Raw genomic sequence first — 23,196 nt, forward strand, 5'->3', positions numbered from 1 at the left:
ACATTTAGAATGATCACAAATTCAAGACATGGGGGCAGAAAATGTATATATTTATACCACTTCAAATAGCCTAGTTAATCAATTTCACACGAAGAGTGCCGTTTTATTTTCTCCAAAAATGACAATGATTACAAATGTGATATTGATTTTTTTTACAACAGTTCAATGAGCAAGAAGTTAATTAAGAGACTTGCGCTTTAGACACCATATTTCCTGTTTTTGCGCTATTTCGACAACAAAAAATAACTCCAAACACAACCACAGCGCTGTTTTGCGTCTTTGAGCAACATGACGCGGTTTTGTTCCTGAGTGAATCAATCGTTTAAATGATTCGGTTCAATCGCTTTGACTCACTTATTAACAGTGACTTGCTGCCACCTACTGGCGGTTTTAATTTCACATTCAGAGTATCTTTTATTATTTAAATAATTTCAAATATCAGTATTCAAAAGATAATGGACACTTTTAGAAAAAAAAGGCTTTATAAAGGTCAAAATGCCCATAAAATGTAAAAATCAGTTAAAACTTATTGGAAAATATTGATTTCTATCAGTGTGAACTGACCACTGCACGGAATATGAAGAATATCAAGTCAGCTGTCCACGGCAGTCCTTAAGATACCAGCACAATAACACACTCAGCAAAATATCGTCTAATTATCGTTATCGATAAAATCCCAGAAAATATTGAGATATTATTTTTTGTTAATATCGCACACCCCTACCATGGAGTGGGGAATTTGAGGAAAAGTGTAATTGAACTCTGTAAATTACACATTGCTTTGACTTGTCGGATCCATGACATGGTGTTTAGCAAATGTGCTCCTAAATAATGTTCTGTGACTCTCAGTTAAATAATGCAAGTCTCAATCATTTGAGTCATTATTCATGTATTACATTTGCAAACATGAATTAATTGCAATTTATTAACTGCAGATCAAAAGACCCATGCAGTTTTCCTTTTACCCAAATACCTAGCTGCATTAAAGGATTTTTCCTGTTTGAGAATTCAGTAATTATGATATTGATTTATCCAGCAGTCATCCACTCAGGAAGATGTCAATATTCAACCCCAGTTGTACTCTAATCCAGTCACCGCAGAATGATGCCTTATTTTCTTCACTGGGCTTGGATTGACCCTCACATAATGGGTGACTTGGGAGGTCGATGTAAAATCGCATTATGGGAGCGGGAGATGCAATTCTTAGATTTCACTGAAACATAATAAACTATCCAAAGCGTATAGAAACTGTTAATGCCCTGTGGGGCCTATTATTGCCAAAAGAACAGATTTCCAGAATGAAGCTTGAAAGCTGGAGGATAAGAAGCAGCGTGAATTCAAAGCTGTTTGTAAGTTGATTTCACAAACAGTGTAAACACTGACAATTGGACCAACATGCCAGCTGGTTTAACCAATAGCATGAGTTTCAGGGCAAGACTACCTGAATTTTTTGTCTTTTAGTATAGATTTGACTTTTGACCAAACCGAAGGAAAAATAAGAGGTCTTGGTTATTACATTTTGATAAAAGATTATGAATTTTTTTTTTCTTTCATTGGAATGACATACACTTCTGAATCAATCATCACAGACTCAAAAATATCTATTTTTTATCCATTTAATTTTTTTGGGTGCAAAGACGTGTATTTACTGTAAAAGTAAATAGGGTCAAATCTGATTTCATGCTGACTTCAAGTGGAAATGTACATGTAAATATTATGGGTTACCAAATCTGGGACAGATCCAGGTGTCTTGATCTGCATCCTATTAATTTAGCCTCGATTTATGTCTCTCATTCTATTGAGAATACAGTAGACTGGTGGCTTTGGATAGGGGATATATTTAGGAGATTGTTCTTGAGGCGACTGTAATATGTTCAGGGCAACAGTTCCATCACCTCCTCCTTAACTAACACTGCAGCCCACTGGAGACTAGAGCTGGAAGAGATGAAATCCTCTCCCAAATGTGTGTGTATGTGTGCGTGCATGCACAAAAGCAGGGCATTTATCACTTTGCACAGACTGAGCAGAGAGGAGAATGAGATAAAGGGGGAGGTAAGGGTGGATCCCTCGCAGGGAGTCCACAGGGTACATCTGCCCCTACTGCCAGACTGTTATCCAGCGTGACGAGGGGCTACCGAGTGTTTACTGCCTTCGTCTGCGTCTGCACTCCAAACACGAGGGGATTCACCCTGCAAAATTGTTTCTGCCGGGGGGAGGGGGTTGTCGCTGTCAATAAAACGCTGAATTTGAGATATCTTTAGGAAAGCATGTATACTTTGTGTTTGACTCAAAAGACAAAATAACATGTCAGCTAAGAGGATGTTTGGTTTTGTTTTTGTTAGGCTATGAAAAGCAGTCTTGTGGAAAAAAAGATAATTTCCTGGGACCAACAGGATGGCGCAATGGCCCAGTGCCAGTATGAGAGGGTTTCATGGGAACCGTTTGTTGATCTCATACATATGTTTTTACGCTTCGTAAAACAAAAACATTTGGATTTTTATTATCATATTAAACTCCATACACAGTTAATTCTAGTCCTCGACTTGTTCCTTTTTGTATCGCTGCACTTATTTTCATTTTCTCATTTCAGACTGTCAGTCTGCATGTTAGTGGTGGGGATTTTCAGTGCCTCTTTCTGCAGGTTACATTGTTACACCAGTAGATGGCGACATGTGACTGTCTTTATAAGTGGGTCATTTAATCATTAACTCAACTGATTTGTTCAAAGAATCTGCTTTATTCTGGAATAAAACATGTGATTGAATATATGACTGGATGCATACTTCCCTACTGTATAGTAGGTGAAAAACTGAAAAAAGTACTATGTCTGAATTCACAATATTTATAAAGCAGAAAAAAAGTACCCGGATGACATACTGCTTCGAGTGAGATTCTGAGGTGCATATCCAATGGACATTTTAATATCTCATTCTATTCTGTCTTTACTATCTTGATTTTTTTCTATCTCATGAGGCCATAGGAAAGAAGTTGTCAATGGCAGTGAAAAGACAAAACTTAAGTTGTAGGTCACATGACAATGACAACATGATGGTCATACTACACACATTTATAGAGGATAGTTTTTTAACAGTCGCAAAGCAGGTATGTATTCAAAAGAAGTACCTACTGAGAGAGTATATCACTTTGGACGCAGCCATTGTGTTTATGAGTGAGATGAGTCTACCAAAATTACTGTATTTGTTAATTTTTGGTAGATCGAAAAACATTGATTTAGTTGAAAGTTGTAAAATTTGCGTTCACATTTGAATTTCATTAAATAAACATGTTTAAAGTTCTGTCATGAAACTCTGGCATAGGTCAATAGGTTCTAATTCCATCTGATATAATCCTCCACCTTCCCCAGCTCCACCTGTATAGATATGATACGGGGTAATTTCATGTATGAGTTGTCATGACAGAACTGCAGTCAGCAATCAATCAGTTTGACATTACTACTGTTTCATTCTAATCTATGTGATTTTTGAAGTTTTTAAGAAAGAAGACCAGCAGTGGACTGTGCTAAATGCCAGAACTGAACTACTTGAGTAACCAAAAAACAAAACAACAACTACAAAAAAAACACTTACTGTTCAGCCCTGTTTTTCATTAGCATTTGAATATACAGGCACACTCTCCTTCTCTTACACAAATTCATTTTTCAGTTTTCACTACCTGCTGAGACTTTGATTATATGTCTAAAATATGAATAAAACCTCCACGTACTCTCTCAGAATCCATGCTGATTTATGATTTCCATACAAACATAAAATCTGCAATGCTAAAGATATGAATTATGTATAATATTTTAATAAAGTGTACCCACATATACAAACCCCCTCTTATCATTAGTAAGTGAATATCCCAGCAGTCAAACTTAATTAACGCTTGATTGAGAGATAATAGCTTCAATCAGTCTCGATTGCTCCTGTCAACCGAATTCATGGCGCTATGCTCCATGAGCTAATTTTATTATTGAAAGCACATGTAGGGTAGTAGAGACCAGACCAGCAATCTGAAAGACCAAATTAGAGTCTCAATTTCTGTCACAATGCAGCAAATCTGAATTCTCCTAAAATATGCTTTTTCTTGATGGAAGCTGTAATTTTTTATTTCTGTTAAGAGTAAAATATTACCTGAACATTAAATGTGTGAGATTAGCCCCACCAGAACACCTATATTTTTGAGCAGAATTCTTTCTTTAGAGGCCTGCTATTGCATATGTTTGTAAAATGAATTATTAGATAGGTGAAGGCAGTAGAAAATGTACTTCAAACACCTACATCAATAATAGGGCATCCCTCACCCCTCCCCCATCCTCTAATGGAAATCAAAAGATGGAGTTCACATGTGTTAGGTGATAATGACCTGCCCTGGCAGCGTGTGCCCCTCCTCCACCTCCCACTGCTCGGTGATGAGCGTTCCTCGTCTCTGTAGTGAGTAGAACATGTCTGCCATGCGTCTTCTGTCATTAGTGGAGGGCTGCACCCATAAAAAAAAAACTCATGGGGAGTCAGACACTGACTGCGACGCAATAGCCCTCCTGTGAAGCACATGTAGGAACGTTGGCCCTTAGATTAGTCATCATTAAAGAGATAGTTGTCCTGTGCTCACTATTACCATGCTGCATTGTGGGAGCTAGACTCCACACGCCTTCAGATCTTGACAGTGAAGCTTGGGAGTCAGTTGGATCTAGGTGTGGGCAAGTAATTTGAGAACAAAAGACCACCTCATTTATTTCGGCTCCAGGAACTGTATTTGTTTTCATAGGAAATAACAATTATGTTGTATAGTTAAAAAAAAATGTCAGTCTGATGCTGATATTTGGAGGATTGTGTGGCTGATAATCCAAACAATTCCCGTATAGATCCATATAATTCCAATTTTGGTCTTGGATGCTGATAAGCAGGGTGTGTTCCAGCAGAGTTAGGGGCCGTTTACACAGAATGCGTTTTTCCATTCCAATGCGCTACTTTTTCATTGTTTTTCTATTTGGGCTGGGCAATATAGCTAAAAAATTTATCAACGATATAATGTTTCATATCGTTCGGTATCGATAATTATTGACATTTTTTATAACCCTTTTTAAAACAAAGAGCAATATAATTTTTTTTTATTTAACCACTGCATTTTTAATTTACCAAATTTATTAACACAACAAATATTTTTGTTTTGTTTTAACAGTCAAATAAAAAATAAAATTTAAACAAATATCTCCAGTCCTTTCTTATGTTTTATATGCAGATTAAATAAGTCTTAAAAGGTTAGTTCACCCAAAAATGAAAATTAGCCCATAAATTATTACGCAGCGCTGACCTCAGAGGTCATCCGCACGGAACTGCTTCCGTTTACAACAGTGAGCGCAAGCTATATTAAAGTGATTATTATGTTTTGAATATGGATATTTTTCTTACAAAAACGCATCGATTCGCTACAGAAGGCCTTTGTTCACCCCCCGGAACCGTGTGAGACACTTTTTTTTATGGATGGGCGCTTTTTATTTAACTTGTTTTGGACTGAAGCAATGCAACACCCGCTGAGTGCCATGAAACAGCTTGAAAGATCAAAGACAATTTTTTATATAACTCCGACTGGATTCGTCTGAAAGAAGAAAGTCATATACACCTAGGATGACTTGAGGGTGAGTAATTTATGGGCTAATTTTACATTTTTGGGTGAACTAACCCTTTAAGGAAACTTTTGTCTTGTCTCCCGAGGCCACAGGAGGGAGCAATGACAACAGTCTATAAAAAACGTGCATAATGTCTAAATTAACATATATATAAATCAAATATAATTTCGTAAATTGCATAAACAATTATGAACAAAACAGCATCATGTATTTATGCATTGCTTAATACAAAGAGCCGAAGCGCCATTCACACAGATTGCATTTAAAAACATAAGAGACGCAGTGAATCTTCAAATCTTCACAAATTCGCAACGTGTTTTCTACAAGTTTAAACTTTTTTAACTTTGCATGGCTACATCTCTTCTGTGTGACGCGAGTGCAGCAGTAATATTTGTCCGTCTAAAAAATGCGCTGAATATGCATCTGTGTGAATGGCTTGGTTTCAGTTTTAACCTAATTAAGATCTCTGCATTGAGCTACTATATTTCTCTAATATTTTGAATGCACAACGCAGCAGCGGCGTGTCTCGTGGGCTAGACTAACAAAACATTCAAATGCAACGTCACTTACATCATCATCACCGCATCTCGTGCGCCACTGAGGCTCCCGGACGCACACATAACATTCGATTGCACCGTGTTTGCATTTTTTTTTATTTTAAATTCGACTAATATTCATTCTTTATTCACAATCTCCTCATCACAGGCAGGCACACCACTCATTTCAGCATGTTTTCGTGGGCTGTCTGCGTCACTCATAGCACGTGCCTATATTGTGTGCTATATCGAACATTTTTTCTATCGTTATCGACGAAGGTGTACCGTCGATAAATACCGATACCGTTTTATCGGCCAGGCCTAAAAGTAAATGTGCTAAATGGATGTATATGACCGTTGTTTCTTTTGCAGCATCTCGCACACTAGCACTGCATTTTTAGGACGCTGTGTCAAGTTAAAAGAGTTTAAACTTTTACATGCAGTGCTGCTCATCAATGTTAGTTCCAAAGCAATTGACCAATCACAAGACCCCGGAGGCAGCGCAAGAATTGCGAGCTTTTGTTTTATTTTATTTGATGGCAACATGTCGGAGGAAGCATTCTGCGCTGCGCTTTTTAGGTGCAAATATGTGTTCTGTGTAAACGGCCCCTTAGAATACAAAATATAGTAACCGATCTGACATAAAACACCTGTTCCTGCCGAACCTAGAGAACCCAAAAATGCAGACTAATATCCTTGACAGTTTTTTTTTTTAAGATTTATTTTTGGCATCTTTGCCTTTATTGTGATAGGACAGATCAGACATGACAGGAAGCGAAGTGGGAGAGAGAGAGGGGGGGGGCAGGATCAAGAAAGGTCCTCGAGTTGGGATTCGAACACGGGACACCCAAAGCGCAATGGCACTGTATTTTGGCACGCTGCCCACAAGGCTATCGGCGCCGACAACCCTTGACAATTTTATAAATAATATTATATATCACAATATAGCAAGGCATCTCGCATACAGGTCTAATACACATTAACTCTCACACAATTTAATCATTAATTCACCTGTCCTGTATGTCTTTGGGTTGTGGGAGAAACCAGAGTTCAGTTGGGACTTGAACCTGGGAGCTTCCTGTTTGTGAGACAACAGTGATACACACTGAGCCACTGTGCTACAGGCGAAATTTTTAAGCAAATATTAACATTTTTAGGAATCCCATATCTTAGTACCTACTGCAAATATTGTTCCCTTCGTTGTCTCTTTTTTTTCTAACCATGTGTCTTCCTTCTCCTCTCAGGTGCCTGTGTTGAGGCCCATGGACTTGATGGTGGAAGCAACACCACGTCGCATATTCTCTAATGCTCACACCTATCACATTAACTCCATCTCAGTCAACAGCGACTATGAGACGTACATGTCCACGGATGATCTGAGGATCAACCTATGGAACCTGGAGATCACAAACCGAAGCTTTAGTATCCTTTTACAGTCAGATGGTTGATGACAATCTGAGATAGTGGCATGTCTGAAAAATATTGGGTTTCTGTTTTTTGTTAATGTACAAAAAGAACTTGGTTCATACATACAAATAACCAGCTCATCACCGGGCTTATTATAAGAGTCAGATTGTTCAAATTGAATACTTTAGGTAATGTACGAAGTCAGCATATCTGATATCTCCTACCGTTTGACTATAGTCCTGTTACTTGATGGAAGAAGTGTTTGTTGTAAACCTTTTTTGCATCATATGTCACAGCATCCTTTAACTATTGCAAAATTGCAGTTATGCCCAACCTTCTATGGCTTATTGCTTTATTTTCCCAGTAGTCACTTTGTACCCAGACACAATAAATACTGACAGGCTTTTGTTACTAAACTAAGGACAAGAGGATTCAGCTAAACCAGCAATTAAACAAACCCAATAAACCACCTGCAGACTGTCTCTGCTGTCACTTAATTCTGACAGATAACACCTCTGTGATGTACATTACGCCCATTACCCTTTATCAAGTGTCCGCCACTAATCCTGACCCCTGCTTCGCCGTCCCAAAGGTAAATAGTGTCCAGCTTACTCAGGCACGCATCCCCATCGATCACTATTGATTACTGTTCTCAAGGACCCTGCAGGGCTGATATGCAGAGTCTGTGGACAGTCTGTATGGGTGGTTACGGGTTCTGTGGAGTTGCTCAAGGGAGTCGGGGAGAAGATAAAGCCTGTTATTACCCAAAGGTCACACTGTAAATGTATGATCCTCGCAACATGTCATGACGAATAACCTGTCACTACCCAACACCAACAGATGGATGTGATGCTATATTTATAGCTCCTAGAGCTTTTTTATCAGACTTTTTGATACAAGCGAATTCTCAAAGCGTAGATATCAGATTCTCCTGGGGGAAATTTAGCATGAGAGATTTTCTCAGTTGCAGATTTACCTCTGTAAGCGGGTTTCATCCAATCATTTGGGAAATGAAGATCTGACATAATAATCCACTATATATATATAATGTAGGGCCAGACACATTAATCAAGCAGGACATTTATTGATTTAATGATTCATGGAGAATTTCATGTGCTAGGATCCTTCACTTTGCCTACTCAGATATTGTGGACATAAAGCCAGCCAACATGGAAGAATTGACCGAGGTGATCACAGCGGCTGAGTTTCACCCTAACCAGTGCAACACATTTGTCTACAGTAGCAGCAAGGGCTCCATAAGATTGTGCGACATGAGAACCTCCGCACTTTGTGACAACCATTCTAAATGTGAGTTCACTTTAGTCTTTGGTTCTTTTGTTGGAACTTTGATTGAGATATGCTATTCATTTTCGCCAGCCAACTTATTGTAGCCATTATATATTTTTCCTCAAGATCTTGGTTCAAACCAAAAAGGTTAAAGCCGTTTTGAAACTTCAGTTGGGTTCACGACCAAATCTTCTAGAACCATTATGAGAATCAGTCCAAGACTAGACCCCTCAAGGCCCAAAACCAGATAAAGAACCAGTTCCAAAACACAGAGTTACTCCAAGACCTGTTGGTCCAAGAACCAGTGGGTGAATTTTAATGAACAGAGAGTTTGTACTTTTGAAATTGAAAGTAGTCCTCCCAAACTTTTGGAGTTTGTGTCAAGATCAAACTCCCAAAAGACACTGGACACCTCTGCTATAACAGAAATCATTTCAAACACTGAAGCACTTTATACAGTGGCTGTTTGGAGCCATGGGTTCCAAGCAAATTATCTGAAAAAAATGTGAAATTGCCATGGCGCCTGTGGTTGAGGTAATTATCACCCTTAAGATGCTGGAAATTACTGCAGTCTTATCTTAAACTGACACCAAGATCCAGACCAAGACACCAAGTAATGAGATCCGGACAAATGCCATGAGATGTTTTAAGATCAAGACCTAACTCTGCTCCTGAAATGCTACTTGTTTCTCTCCATCAGTATTTGAGGAACCAGAAGACCCCAGTAATCGCTCCTTCTTCTCAGAGATCATCTCCTCCATCTCAGATGTGAAATTCAGCCACAGTGGACGCTACTTGATGACCCGTGACTACCTCACAGTGAAGGTGTGGGACATCAACATGGAGAGCAGGCCTTTGGAAACTTACCAGGTATTGGCAATGCAGATTGGACAGTGATCCATGATTAGTCATCATTGGTTTATAATGACATCAAAAAGTAGTTTTATCATCATTATTGGTCAAATACTAGGTATTGATCATCTGTGCTTTCGGTTCTACCTTTGACAGGTCCATGACTACCTTAGGAGTAAGCTGTGCTCACTGTACGAGAATGACTTCATCTTCGACAAGTTTGAATGTGTCTGGAATGGAACTGACAGGTCTGTCTAAAACAAGGGTGTCTGGTCCTTCTCCTGGATGTCCACCTTCAAGTGTTTAGCTCTATTCTGGAACTTTTGAGTAATCCAGAAACCCTTGACTAGCTTGGAGCCAATTTTTACACCAAGGTTGGGCAACTCTGGTCCTGGAGAGCCACTGTCCTGCAGAGTTTAGCTCCTTGTCTAATCAAACACACCTGAAAGATCTAACCCAAGTCTTCAGGATTGCTCGAAAATTGCTTAAAAACGGCAAGGTATGTTTAATTTGGGCTGAAACTAACCTCTGCAGGACAGTGGCCCTCCAGGACCTAAGTTGCTTATCCCTGCTCTATAGGAAGATGGACCTCCAGGATAAGGATTGGACCCCCCTGGTCAAAAGCAATCATTCACACCAGGTTTTTCAAATTGATCTTGGACTGTATGGTGCTGATATCAAGTAATAAGAACTAATTGTCTTATTCCTTTCCCATTAGTGTCCTAATGACAGGCTCCTACAACAATTTCTTCCGTATGTTCGATCGAAACACTAAGCGCGACGTCACTCTGGAGGCCTCGCGGGAAAACAGCAAACCCAGAGCCATCCTCAAGCCACGCAAAGTTTGTGTTGGTGGCAAGCGTCGTAAAGATGAAATCAGCGTGGACAGTCTGGACTTCAGTAAGAAGATCCTACACACTGCATGGCACCCCAATGAGAACATCATCGCTGTGGCTGCCACCAACAACCTCTATATATTTCAGGACAAGGTCAACTAGCATGTAGCTCTGATGTCTCCAGTTATCACAGCAACAAGAGGCATTATTTCTCTAGATGAACTGGGGGTGGAAAGGTTGGACTCACTAGCAGTGAACTTGAACATCTAGGTGAGCTTTGCCTTCTACAGCAGATTTGATACTGCACTGGATCTAACAAAACTTGCACTGCAACCATGGACAATGACACTGGCTGTTGGACTGCTTTTGTTTTTAATTTCTTCAAATCCCCCTCGCTAGAGGTTTATCGGTAATGCACAGCAATACAAAGAGGATCCTTTGACCTTTAATGTCATTAAAGGCCCTTTCACATGACTCATGTCATGGCTTGAGCACATCTCTCCAGCACCATTTGACCTCCATGAGAAGCGTCGTAGATGCCGTCATGGAAGGATGTTGCTAGGTTGGAAGAAAATGGGAAATGTACTGTGAAAATAAAGCAAAGAAAAATTTATTTGAGCTTAGAGCAGAAAAAGAGTCCTGCTGATTGCTTTGAGAGAAAAAAATAGAATGTGTTTCTCTGAATGTCATGATATGCCTTTGAAGTTGAGCAGCTGCACAGCCTCTTCCATCTTGCTTTGATTTTTGTGCTGGCGTCTCTCACGTAATGTCATGCAAACGTGGTAATCATTGGATGCGTTTTGAAAGCTCAACGAAAAGCCTAGTCAAATTTGACATTGAATGCTACAATATTTGCTAGAATATTTTAACTTCACGCTATTGTGTGCAATGCATTGAAGAGTCATGTGAAAGGGCCTTAAGATAATGAGAGGAAATGTTTCAACTGAGTCCGTATTCATCCTATATCCGATTCTTGCTTCTTGGCAGGACAGAGGATGCGGATGGCTTTGATAACTGCATATGTTGTGGCTGCTGTGGCCGTGAGGTCTCCCAACTTTTCAGCTTCTGAATTTTCATTTCCCGTTTTACTTAATGAAGGTGCATGCATCATTTCAAAACCCAGCTTATGGGTTGATTGATGCAACAAACAGGAATGGTGTAAAATTGAAGTAAACAATGTAGCATATGTATTAATGTTCTGCTTTTTTGTTCTAATTTGATAAAGAAAAGGGGGGAAAAAAACTAATAAAAATCAAGAGGAACACATTTTGTATTCTTTGATTTCATGGCCTCTGCAAATTACAAGATCACAACACAATTGCTAAAAAAAACTTAACAAAATGGTTGCATTTATTTCTAGCCAACACATACAGAGAAATATAGCAAGTCCAAATCAAACCACTTTAAGAAACATTTCACATGTACTGCAAGGTACACGACTCATTTCACACACTGTCTGCATTGGCCGGTTGTATTAACAGCCTGCTACAATTGATAATCCACAAGACTCTCACAAAAGGCTGCAGTACCAAGTGCAAGTAACAAGTACAAATGCATTCCCTGCCTGACGAATGAAGTTCATAGATTGACATTAACAATTTGCCTTGTGCTAGCCTACAACTAGTGGGCATACAGGGCATCATCTTGCACAGTTTGAGTAGATAGCACAGTGTTACAGACATTTAACATGTCGGTGTTATGATGAGTGTAGGGCTGGCTCATGCTCAGTCCTCTAAGGTCCACTAGGGCTTCACTTGGTGGAGCGGCGGCTGGGTTCTGAGGCGGTTGGGGGAGGTGGGGGTCCCCGGCGGTCCAGGTCCTCAATATAGAACATGATTAGTTTGCGGCGTTCTTCTGGGACGCAGTCTAGGACCAGGTAACGTTTATCATTTTGAAGAATTTTCTCAATATCTTTTAGGTGCTGGTCTGGCTCCTGGATCAACTTCCGTGATCTACGGAAAATACGATAGGGGTTCAACAGCTTTAACAAACAGAAGTTAAAACCTAGACGATAATCATTTTCCTAATAGGGCTAATTACATCTTTTATATATAGTCATCATTTGCTCACCAAGACATGATAATTTTTGAAAATGAAAGAAACGTGCGTACCTATACGTGATGAATTTGGTTTCTTTCAGGAGAGTTCTGAAGTCAGCTTTAGCTGTGATATATTTGTCCTTTATGTAATGCTCAAATTCACGTTGTTTCTTCTAGAAGAGATGATGGAAAGAAAGAAGTCATTGATGTTGATGTCAAGACAAAAAAGGCAGTATGTGACCCTGGACCACAAAACCAGTCATAATTGTCAATTTTTCGAAGCTGAATAAATAAGCTTTCCATTGATGTATGGACTGGTTTTGTTGTCCAGGGTCACATATGTCAACTAAACAATTCCACTCACTCTATCACTGCTGGAGAACTTGATGCAGCGTGGGTCATCTTTGATGATCTTCTTGACTTCCTTCCATGTGGTGGTTAGTGAGATCTATGATTAAATAGTTACATAAGCAGCGTGAACACGTCAACAACCCAAAGATACATATCCTAAAGTTCAAATAATTAAAAAATCAAATCAAATAATCAAAAAATAATGTTCAGATTTGATATTTAATAACTTAAATTTGACAATAAATTTTTTTATGCCTGGTACTTTATACAAGCTCAAAAGTTCAGTAACTCCATACAATAATAATTGTTCATCCCTGTTTTTCTTTCTTTGTACAGATAGCCATCTATTAAAGAAAAGATCTGACTCACTGGAAAGTTTTCAGAACATAGTAAGGTACATTAATTTACATTAAGCCATTTAACAGACCCTTTCACCAAATTAATACTAATATTCTTGTCACTAACAATATATAGAAGCAACAATCAAAATAATAACATATAATTAAAATATTATTAATCATTTAATATACTGTAATAACAGCAACATTATACATACACTACCGCTCAAAAGTTTGGGATCACTTGTAATGTTTTTTTAAAGAAGTCTCTTATGCTCATCAAGGCTGCATTTATTTGATCAAAAATACAGAAAAAAACAACAACAGTAATCTTGCAAAATGTTATTACAATATTATAATATAGAAATAATATAGAAATGTTATTTCTATTTTAATATACTTTAAAACATCATTTATTTCTGTGATGCAAATCTGAATTTCCATCAGCCATTACTCCAGTATAAAGTGTCACTTGATCCTTCAGAAATCATCAGGGGTTAAAGCAAAAAAAAAAATCCTGAGCCTGAACTTTTTTCCGGGGGTTGGGGGTTGCGGGGGCGGACACATACACAGGATTATTTGGCAAAAAAAAAAAAAGGAACATTATTTGAAAATGATTTTCCTTGAAACTAACTAGTAATTGCCATTACCATTAACTCTTGGCAGGCTCAGACTACAGATTATGGAGGGATATTTGAAACAGCAATACCAAGAAAGTTTACTCACTACAATATGGTGCAAACACATGTAACATTTAGGATGCTTTTGATATCAAGTTTTGTTGGTTAGCTTTGTCCTTGACAGGGAACAAGATGACCAACAATCTAAAACATGACATTTCTGAAATTGTTTTGTTCAAATGAAATAACGGTAAATTAAATACTAGGAAATGAATATAAAATAGAAAATATACAAAGACAGTTTACTACAGAAAACTACAGTTCAGTTCAATTAACAACAACAGAAACATTAAAATGGTCCAAGAACTGGTAACTTAAACAGGGTTCGTACAGATACTGCAAAATAAAATTCCAGGACTTTCAAGGACAACTTTTTTGGTTTTCAAGGACTAAAATCAGATCTCACTTATCAGTCAGTATTGTTATTATCTTTCAAATTCTAATATATAAACTAATAAAACAAAATGGTACAAATAAAGTGCAGCACATGCAAAGAATGCAATGACTGTGGCAACTTTAACATTTGAAAGGATACTATGGCAAAGTTATCGCTCTCCTTATTCAAACTGATTTTTTTTTTCATGAATATATAATTGACCTAAAGAATAAAGCTATATCATACACTTGGAAAATTATGAGCTTTATCACGCTTATAGACACTAGGGGTGTGACCATGGGCGACATTTGACTCTTGAGTCAGGGGGGGCAAGAAAAAAAAAATGGCAGCGGTTATTTGCACCAAGTGTAAATAGCGATAGAGCCTATTTACACTAAGTGCAGATAGCGATAGATTCTATTTACACTATGTTAAAATAGCAGGATTTTCTGCTATTTATACTACTTATTGGAAATAGTGGCAATTATCTGCACCTCAGTATTGTAGTACATTATACAACAGTATGCATTAATAATGTATTGAGTGTAAATTATAATTTTAATTCAAATTATTAAATGCATGCCACCTTATTGGGACAATAAAGCCCTCCCTACACCTACCCTAACCCTACCTGATACCTTATTTTCAACTTTTTGATTATTTCCTTCATTGTTATTGAAAATAAATGCCTTTCTGATGTGATATGAGATTTGAAATGGGAGAAAAAAAAGTTCGGTAAAAGGCGAATTCGAACCCGGGTCGATTGCGTCAGAAAGACCACGGGACGTGCTTTACCATCTACGCCACTGAAGCTGACGGTTGTCTGCCATCTTTAATAGTGTTGACCATCCCTAATCACAAATACACTATTTACACGGAGTGTAAATAGACACTCCGAAAAAAATAAAAAATAAAATATATATATATATATAAGTCTTACTGATCAAAAAACTTTTGAGCGGTAGTGTATAACAACAATTATTATTATACAAGTTATTATTATTGTGGTGGTTAAATTATTACATACAAACCATGGCATAATAATAATGATATTTAATATATTATAATAACATTTACACTATATATGACAACAATATTATATAATGTTTGTTGTTAAATTATTTTATAAAGACTTAATTTCTATATAAATACAATAATAAGAATAGTAATTACTATTATTATTAAATATATTAGAAAACAATAATAGTTATTAGAAAACAATGAATATATAATAATTATTATTTTAATATATTTACTAATAATAATCAATAGTAGTAGCAGTACTTACTATTCTTCTTCTTATATCTTTATCTAGAAATCAAGTCTTTATAAAATTATTTATTAATAACAACAACAACAGAAATCATAATGAATTATAGATTGTTGTTGTTGCGTGATCTTGAACCTCCGTCTCACCATGGAGGTCTCATCCAGCAGCTGCCTGAAATGTTCCTTCTTCCTCTTGGTAAGAGCCTCCACGTGTTCTTCAAACAATTTCTCCTTCCCATGTCGCTCCAGCAGAGCAGCAGACTCCCACCGGTGGTCTTTACGCAGATTGCGCCTTGTTTCTGACCAGGAAGCATCCGTTGACCTTACCTATATGTACAATAATAACGAAAAAATTAAAAAGTGTCTATGATTAATGTCATGTACAATGACAAATACAGCAATTGTCACTGACCATATCTGACATGAGTGCTTTAAAGTGCTGGACAGCTTCCTCTCGTTTATGCTGCTCTCTCTCTCTGTCAATCTCTTTGGTTTGTTCAGACCGAGCTCTCTGCACCTCCCGCTCTCTCTCCCTCAGACTGGCCTCGATACGAGCCTGCCGCTCCAGCTCTTTCTCCTTCTCTGCATCCATGTTCTACACAACACAAAGACACTTATATTAAATACATTTTTCTAGTAGCAGTCCAAGTCGTCTTGGTGTTTCGTTCTGATGAATCAATAAGACCAGGGACACTGTTCTAACCTTCGCCTGCTTCTCCACATACTGTTTGTACAGTTCTTCTCTAGCAGCGGAGCTCTCCACGGCTTTGTAGCGCGGGTCCGTCTCCAACTTGTCCTTCACTTTGCTCCAGCGCTGAGAGATGTCCACATGGTGGTCTGACAGTAAATCAAAGTAGTCCTGCTTCACCTGCAGCCAGAAACACAACTTGTCAGGGCTCAAATTCAACCTTAATTCTATCAACATCCTGTCGATTCAAGTGGACATTTCAGGATGGTTGTGGGAAGCCGTTGACAGACCTTTTCTACTTTGTTTTTGGAGTCTCCCTTGCCCTTCTTTCTCAAGGCTGTCATGAACTCGGTGAACATGGCCTCTCTGTCCTTCATCTTCTCAATGGCCTTAAAGCGAGGATCTTTAGAGTGTTTTGCTGCAAACTCAGTGAACGTGGTTCTAATAGGTGAAAGGAAAATTGGCATAAGTGGCAAGATTTCAGGAGGCCACACAATACCTGTACAACCTACAACACACCTATTGTGAAGTTTGGCATCTTCCATCAACTTCCTGAAGTCCTCTTTAGCCTGCATGAGTTTATTCTTCTTCTCTTTCCTCTCCTCTTCAGCACGAGTCTTCACATACTGATCGAACACCTGCACAGCGAATGGAGATTAAAATCACAAAGCTGCCCACTTCTGCTCATTCAGCAAACCACTAACCTCTTACCTGTTTCCTCTCTTTGGGGTTGAGCAGCAAATATCGAGGGTCAAACACAATCTTGTGCAGCTCTTTGTCCCAAGTGGAAAAAGCTGAAACCTGCAGGTATGGAGTGGACAAAAAGATGGCTTACCAATGCACCAGAAAAATGGTAAAACAACACTTCAAGTTAATTCATTAACAGACATCATATGGGAGTGACTTAAAGAGCTTAACTTGTATTAAACCCACACCATTCCTTTACAACCATATAAAATTACAATGATACACAACTGAAATCTTTATGAGTCAACACCTACAATTACTACTACTGCAAAATACCGATAGACAAGGACATAAAAAAAATGTTTAGCTTCCACATATATTTTTATGCGATTAAATAAAATCAAGCAATGCAAAATAAATGACCATTATACAATGCAACAGTACATTCTTCTGTGATAAATAATAGTAATTATTTGTCATTTCATGCAGCAATTTAGGACCAAAGATGACAGATAGAGATTCTAGTATGAACAGTGACAAGAGAGGGCACCAACACTACTGTCAAGTAGGACTGGGCGGTATGACTATTTGTTGCACATTATTTACAAATGCTATTCTCTTAAGGGCAATTCTGTATAACACTCGCTCATCCAGGTATATGTCAGTCCTTCTTTCAAATATTTTGATATCACATCATGGACTCAATCTCTCATTTATTGAACCGGTGCATTCTTTTGTCTCAATTATAGACTGTGCTGAAAATGAAATAGGAGGACTTCAGTATATAATACTGCTGAGGTGCTCGTCTTGTTGCCAAGACAAACAGATATGATTTAAAAAAAAGTTTCAATTAATATCAATATGTCACGCCATCAAAGTTATTGTATAGTAAGTGGTATGACTCTACATTATCACTTAAATGTTCACCTACTTACATTCATTTGAGTTTAATAAAGGTTTATTGTAAATTAATAAAACATTCCTCTATATCTCAAAACAACATTTGATGTCCAATTATTTACCTATGATGTAAGTATCTATGCAAGCAGAAATTATGCTATGATAACAAACACCTACATTAGTTTTAACACTGTAACTATTGGTTGTTTAGGACGCAAGCAGTTTAGCACATTAATATAATATTCAACTGACGTTCGCTCACAGATGTCGTTTATATGAGCTATCTCACAGCTTCTATTATGCCTTAGTCAATAATATTTAGAATGCGATGTTCTGAATCTGTTTTTAATTTATGCATCGTTATGCATCGATTCCAGACTTTTCGTTATGAATAATCATCTTTTTAGATGCATCATGCTTTTCATATTTTGTTTTGACTACAAAATGTTTTTATTTTAGACTGTAGCATAGCAAAAACAAAAAAATTACACAAAAAAAGTGTGTAAAATAACTCATCTTGCCCCAATCACATCACGGACTTTATGTCACTGACTTGTTTGCGGATACCATAGAAATGAATGAGAAGTGCCATATACACGGAATTCGAACTTGATTTGTGACTTCTCTCATAAAACTGCATTAAAAACTAAATCCAAAAATAATATTTAATTGCTTGTTGAAAATTAGTCCTCAAGCTGCTGGTTAAGTGATATTTCCTCACAAAAGCACTTTATTAAACATACTGAAGCCTCTCCTACATCGACAAAGCAATAAAGCGGCAGCCTTTCTGGCACTCCCAATGTGCAAATTGTCCATATTTCAGACAAACCAATGGTTGTTAAATATGCAAACTTTTTTTCTCAATTAATTTCCTGCATAAATTACCTGTGAACTTGTGATAAATAACTAATTATAGTGATGTACACAATTACCACGATATAAACACTGTGATATAAGATTTTGATCATATCGCCCATCCCTATAGTCAAGCACAAATCATCTAACACGACCTCACTCAGAGCAATTCAGAAAGGACAGGTAAATAAATGGAGTGACAGAAAGAGCAGAGAGAAATGTAAGACTCTATATTACATAATATTAAAGAATGATAATAACAAGAATGAACTTAAGATTGTACCTTGGTGGGCTTCCATTCAGATTTATGTGTCTTACATTACAGAGCTGGTTAGAGTATTGCGTTGGATTGAAGTGTTTTACCCCTCTCTCCAGCAGCATGTCCCTGAACTGGTTCATGCGGGCCTCCAGGGGCACCAGGGCCCGATCGTGAGTGGCCTTCAGCTCGGCCTCCAAGGCTGCGTCTTTCTCTGCGTCAGCCTCCTTCATATCGTCCTTCCTGTCAGGGAGAAGAGGACGAGTGTAAGGAAGAACTTAATTTTATAAAACTTTAAATTTTTTTTTGCTTCTACGCTTGTAAAAAAAAAAAAAAAAAAAAATTGGAAAGGATCTCTGAAAATGGAAGATGCCCCCCTTATATTGTTGAGAGAATTGACGTCTCTATCGAACAGAAATCTATTTACTAGAACTATCAAATGATTGAGATATTTACATCTCATAATATTTTTGTAGTTCCTTTTAAGGAAAGAAAATATACTTCTAGAAACTGCTCAAAACAAAAAATGTGGTTGTTGTCAAATTGAATAACAACTAACGGCATATAGTAATTAAACCATATTTAAGTTATAGAATGTGGCAATATTTGAATTTTGACAGCCCTACTATACAAATTTATTTGAATTTGAGAAAGCGTGTTCTAAGAATGTCTAAGCACTGCATTATCCTTGAAATCTGCGCATCAACGGGTTATTTTGCAATTTGCAAGTGAGAAGAGATGTCAAGTACAAATATGTTTGTATTTTTGCATTCAGTTTTTTTGAAAATAAATCCCATCAATTACATCAATACACATCACTGAAGGGCTGAAGGTTTGATTGGTTCACTGGGGTTTGCCTAATGGAGGCTAAAGAGAGGTCAAACATGGTGGGTTACCTTGGAGGCCCACGTTGGCATCGCCAGAGCTTAGAAGCGTTCCCTGAAAAATAGTCCCCAGTGCAACAGGACCACTGTTTGGGGTCAGGGGGAGGCAGGCGTGAAGGGCACTGATGGGAAACAGTGACTGATTTGATTTGGTAAACGTCATGGAGTCACCACTTTTCACAGACCCAAACTAAAGATTACCACAGCTAAGACAAGTCAGCATTGGGTGCACAAAAAGAAAAAAAGAAAATTGCCGCCGAAGATTTCTTTAATTGTGACATAAAATGGTCCAGTCAACATGTCTTAGCTCAGGGCTTGAACGGAAACAGCCCCATTTCCTTTTCTCTTTATATGACAAGAAATAAAATTTTCATGTCGCTTCTATTTTCTTCCGTATAGTACAAAAGCTAGGTGTTCTGCAGGGGTGAGTGCTCTGCCCCTTATCGTTCCTGCTGAGGGCCGTTGGTACTTACTTCCTCTTCTTAGCCTTAGAAGGCTCATCGTCCAGTGTGTCCTCTATGGTTGTGTCAATCTCCTCTTTGTTGAAACCTGCAATGAGCAATAAAGGTGTGTGTTGGTTTTGCTATGATACTATCAACAAATCTTAGTTCACAAGCAATCTAAAACTGTCACCTATTTTCTTGTTGTCATCTAGCCCCCTTTTGTGGGGGGGTTCTTGAATGTATTTGTGCACATCAGCACGTCCCACCAGCTCCTCAGGTCGGTCCCACATGGACAGTCGTGTGGTGGGGTTATAGTAAAACACACGGTCATCTCCAGTCCAGACTACACACCTAAAAAAAACAACAAATATGTAAATTTTTTTATGAAACCTTTTGAACAAACTTGCAACCTTTAATCACTGAAGCAACTGAGAAGGAGAAAGACTCACCAGGGAGTACCAGGAATTGGGTTTGTGGCTACAGGTTTTGCCTTCTGAGCTGCTTTTTCCTCCTCTGTCATGTCTTCTTCCCTGGGCAACTACAACATCAAAACATTCTCAAAGTTTGCTTTAAACAAATCTAAATGACCTTGCAAACTTTAGACTTACCTCTTTAGAACCACCAAAGCTGCCAGCTTTGGCTTCCATGTCTATATCCTTTAAAACTGAATCATCATTGTTATGGCCATCTTTAGCCTTGTCACTGTCCTTATCTGCTCAGAAAAATAAAATATGTTTCTGAATATAACATAGCAGTTCAACATTTCGGGTTTAGCACAGCGAGTCAATAATAATGGTCAGTGCAGTTAACAACAGCAACAACAGACCTGAGGCTTCACGCCTCGCTTACCTCTCTCTTTTAGCTCAGCAGGCTTTTCCCAGATGGACTCCAGAGTGCGATTGTTATAATAATACATCTTCCCATCAGCTGTCTTGTACTCAGACCATTCTGGAAGTGGAAGAGCCCCCCTAAGAGATGCATGAGCTGCAGTGATAGCTAGCTGGGGATGCATCATGGGTACTAGAGGAGGGGCCATCCCTGGCAGCACACCTTTAAAAATAAATTGTATTCAGCAACAAATAAAAAGTAAAAATAATAATAATAATAATTAAAAAATTATATTACACACACACATATGCATATACATACACAAAACACACACATAATCTAGATATCTCTAGATATCTGGATTTCCCACTGAAAACTCTGTATGACCATTTATTTTAAAGCTGTAGAAAATATAACATTCTCATGACTTAAGATTATTAATCTTGATGACATTTCCGTGCTTAGAAATCAAATTTTTTTTTTTATATTTGTAGTGCGCAATACTAAGTGTAAGTCTATGCACCTTGTTCACATCACTCTGTAAGAAGAGGGCGCCATCTACTGGTTGAGTTTTTCCAAGTATACATTCAGTGGAGGACTGCTACATTTGCTGGCCTGTTTAGCTAAACTAGGCAACTCAACTTATTTTTACAATTATTTTTCTTTCTTTCTACGTACCAGGCAGTGGGATGTGCATGCCAGGTAGGGGCACTCTGAATGGAGGTACCATGAGCGGGGGAAATGCTGGGATTGCAGCAGCTGGCTGGGCCACGGGCAGGCCAGGAGCGAGACTTTGAGGCAACAGCGGCATTGTCTGCACTGCAGTGACCGTAGCTGTTACTGTAGGAACACTGACCACAGCAACAGGAGTCACACCTACACTAGCCGGAGGTGTAGAGGCCACTGGAGGCATCACAGAAACAACAGAAGCTACAGGAAGAATATAGCAAAGGGAAGAATGAATGTGTGTTTAAAAATAATATCAAGAGAAAACTGTATATTTATCATATTGGCCATGAGTACTCAATTTTAAAAGGGCAGTTTGTACTTTATAGGCCACTGCATGACCCGTAATTCCTTCTCTGTGTGTAATACTCACTGGTGGAGGGTTGGGAGGCAGCGGGGGCTGGACTGGTGCTGGGGTCAGGACTGGTGCTGAGGGTGTGGTTGGGGGACAGGCTCTGAGTGGAGACTGGCTCGGGCACAACCGTGGTAGCGCTGCTGGTGGTAGCTGCAGGAGCCGCTGCAGCTCCTCCGGACTGATCTACCATTAGAGGATTGAGCTCTGACTGCTGGATGATCTTTACTCCCTCTGGTTTGGTCCAGGCTGACTCACGTGTCCGGGCATTGTAGTAATATACCTGGAATGTGGTGGGAAGGTTTTAAAAGTCCAAGTATGCTAATGCAAGGATTGGGTCAGATCGGTTGACTAGTTGTCCAACCACTATCCAAATCAACCAGGAATTGCTATAAAAAGTGGTAAAAAAAATACCATGAAGAAAATAAGTCTTGTTTTTTATCATCTGAAACATGCTGTGGCTTAAATGTCATGAAAGTCAAGCATGCAAAACATACATAAAGCACACACATTTGGATTCATGCTGAAATAGAGAGGTAGGTGACTCATGTTTATTCGAATAGCACATTTCTCAACAAACTGGTAATAACTGAATGGACATGAATGTTTTTAGATTTGTGGAGTAAAAAGATTTTATTTTGAAATGAAAATATGATTTGTGGAGTAAAAAGTTTTTATTTTGAAATGAAAATATAAAAGTAGCCCTTTGGGGTTATGATGCCCGAAGAAGGCCCAAAATGTCATGTTGCTATGTGTACATCTGTGATAATTTTCTTATATATAATCAAATGGTTATTATTTAGTGGCACAATTCTAGAGAAATTGGAAATCACAATTAATTTTTTTGTATTTTTTGTTTAAAATAGAGATCACAATTTTCCATCAATTCTGAATAGACAACTAAACAAAATTTACTAGAGGTTCTGACAAAATGTTAACTGCTACAGTCTATTTTTTTTTTTTTTTTTTTTTTTTTT

At 38.1% G+C, this 23,196-nt stretch overlaps 2 protein-coding genes across 2 annotated transcripts in view; one reads left to right on the plus strand and one right to left on the minus strand.

Moving 5' to 3' along the window:
• Positions 1-11,804, plus strand: part of LOC107713191 (serine/threonine-protein phosphatase 2A 55 kDa regulatory subunit B beta isoform-like) — a 48,604-nt gene extending 36,800 nt beyond the window's left edge. The window contains exons 5-9 of the mRNA XM_016518626.1: positions 7,410-7,587; positions 8,716-8,880; positions 9,560-9,729; positions 9,868-9,959; positions 10,430-11,804. Coding sequence (XP_016374112.1) covers positions 7,410-7,587; positions 8,716-8,880; positions 9,560-9,729; positions 9,868-9,959; positions 10,430-10,709 — 885 coding nt within the window. The 3' untranslated portion in view covers positions 10,710-11,804. The remainder of the gene's footprint in view (positions 1-7,409; positions 7,588-8,715; positions 8,881-9,559; positions 9,730-9,867; positions 9,960-10,429) is intronic.
• Positions 11,805-11,816: 12 nt separating this feature from the next.
• Positions 11,817-23,196, minus strand: part of LOC107713190 (transcription elongation regulator 1-like) — a 26,548-nt gene continuing 15,168 nt past the window's right edge. The window contains exons 4-20 of the mRNA XM_016518625.1: positions 22,241-22,502; positions 21,820-22,071; positions 21,163-21,363; positions 20,922-21,025; positions 20,763-20,851; positions 20,504-20,664; positions 20,344-20,419; positions 19,094-19,229; positions 17,000-17,089; positions 16,808-16,926; positions 16,579-16,729; positions 16,304-16,468; positions 16,013-16,195; positions 15,748-15,927; positions 12,951-13,034; positions 12,659-12,759; positions 11,817-12,499 (exon numbers count right to left, since the gene is read on the minus strand). Of these exons, the coding sequence (XP_016374111.1) occupies positions 12,298-12,499; positions 12,659-12,759; positions 12,951-13,034; positions 15,748-15,927; positions 16,013-16,195; positions 16,304-16,468; positions 16,579-16,729; positions 16,808-16,926; positions 17,000-17,089; positions 19,094-19,229; positions 20,344-20,419; positions 20,504-20,664; positions 20,763-20,851; positions 20,922-21,025; positions 21,163-21,363; positions 21,820-22,071; positions 22,241-22,502 (2,556 nt within the window). The 3' untranslated portion in view covers positions 11,817-12,297. The remainder of the gene's footprint in view (positions 12,500-12,658; positions 12,760-12,950; positions 13,035-15,747; positions 15,928-16,012; positions 16,196-16,303; positions 16,469-16,578; positions 16,730-16,807; positions 16,927-16,999; positions 17,090-19,093; positions 19,230-20,343; positions 20,420-20,503; positions 20,665-20,762; positions 20,852-20,921; positions 21,026-21,162; positions 21,364-21,819; positions 22,072-22,240; positions 22,503-23,196) is intronic.

This window comes from Sinocyclocheilus rhinocerous, unplaced genomic scaffold, assembly GCF_001515625.1.
Source record: "Sinocyclocheilus rhinocerous isolate Xijiao unplaced genomic scaffold, SAMN03320098_v1.1 scaffold387, whole genome shotgun sequence".
Classification (NCBI taxonomy): Eukaryota; Metazoa; Chordata; class Actinopteri; order Cypriniformes; family Cyprinidae; genus Sinocyclocheilus; species Sinocyclocheilus rhinocerous.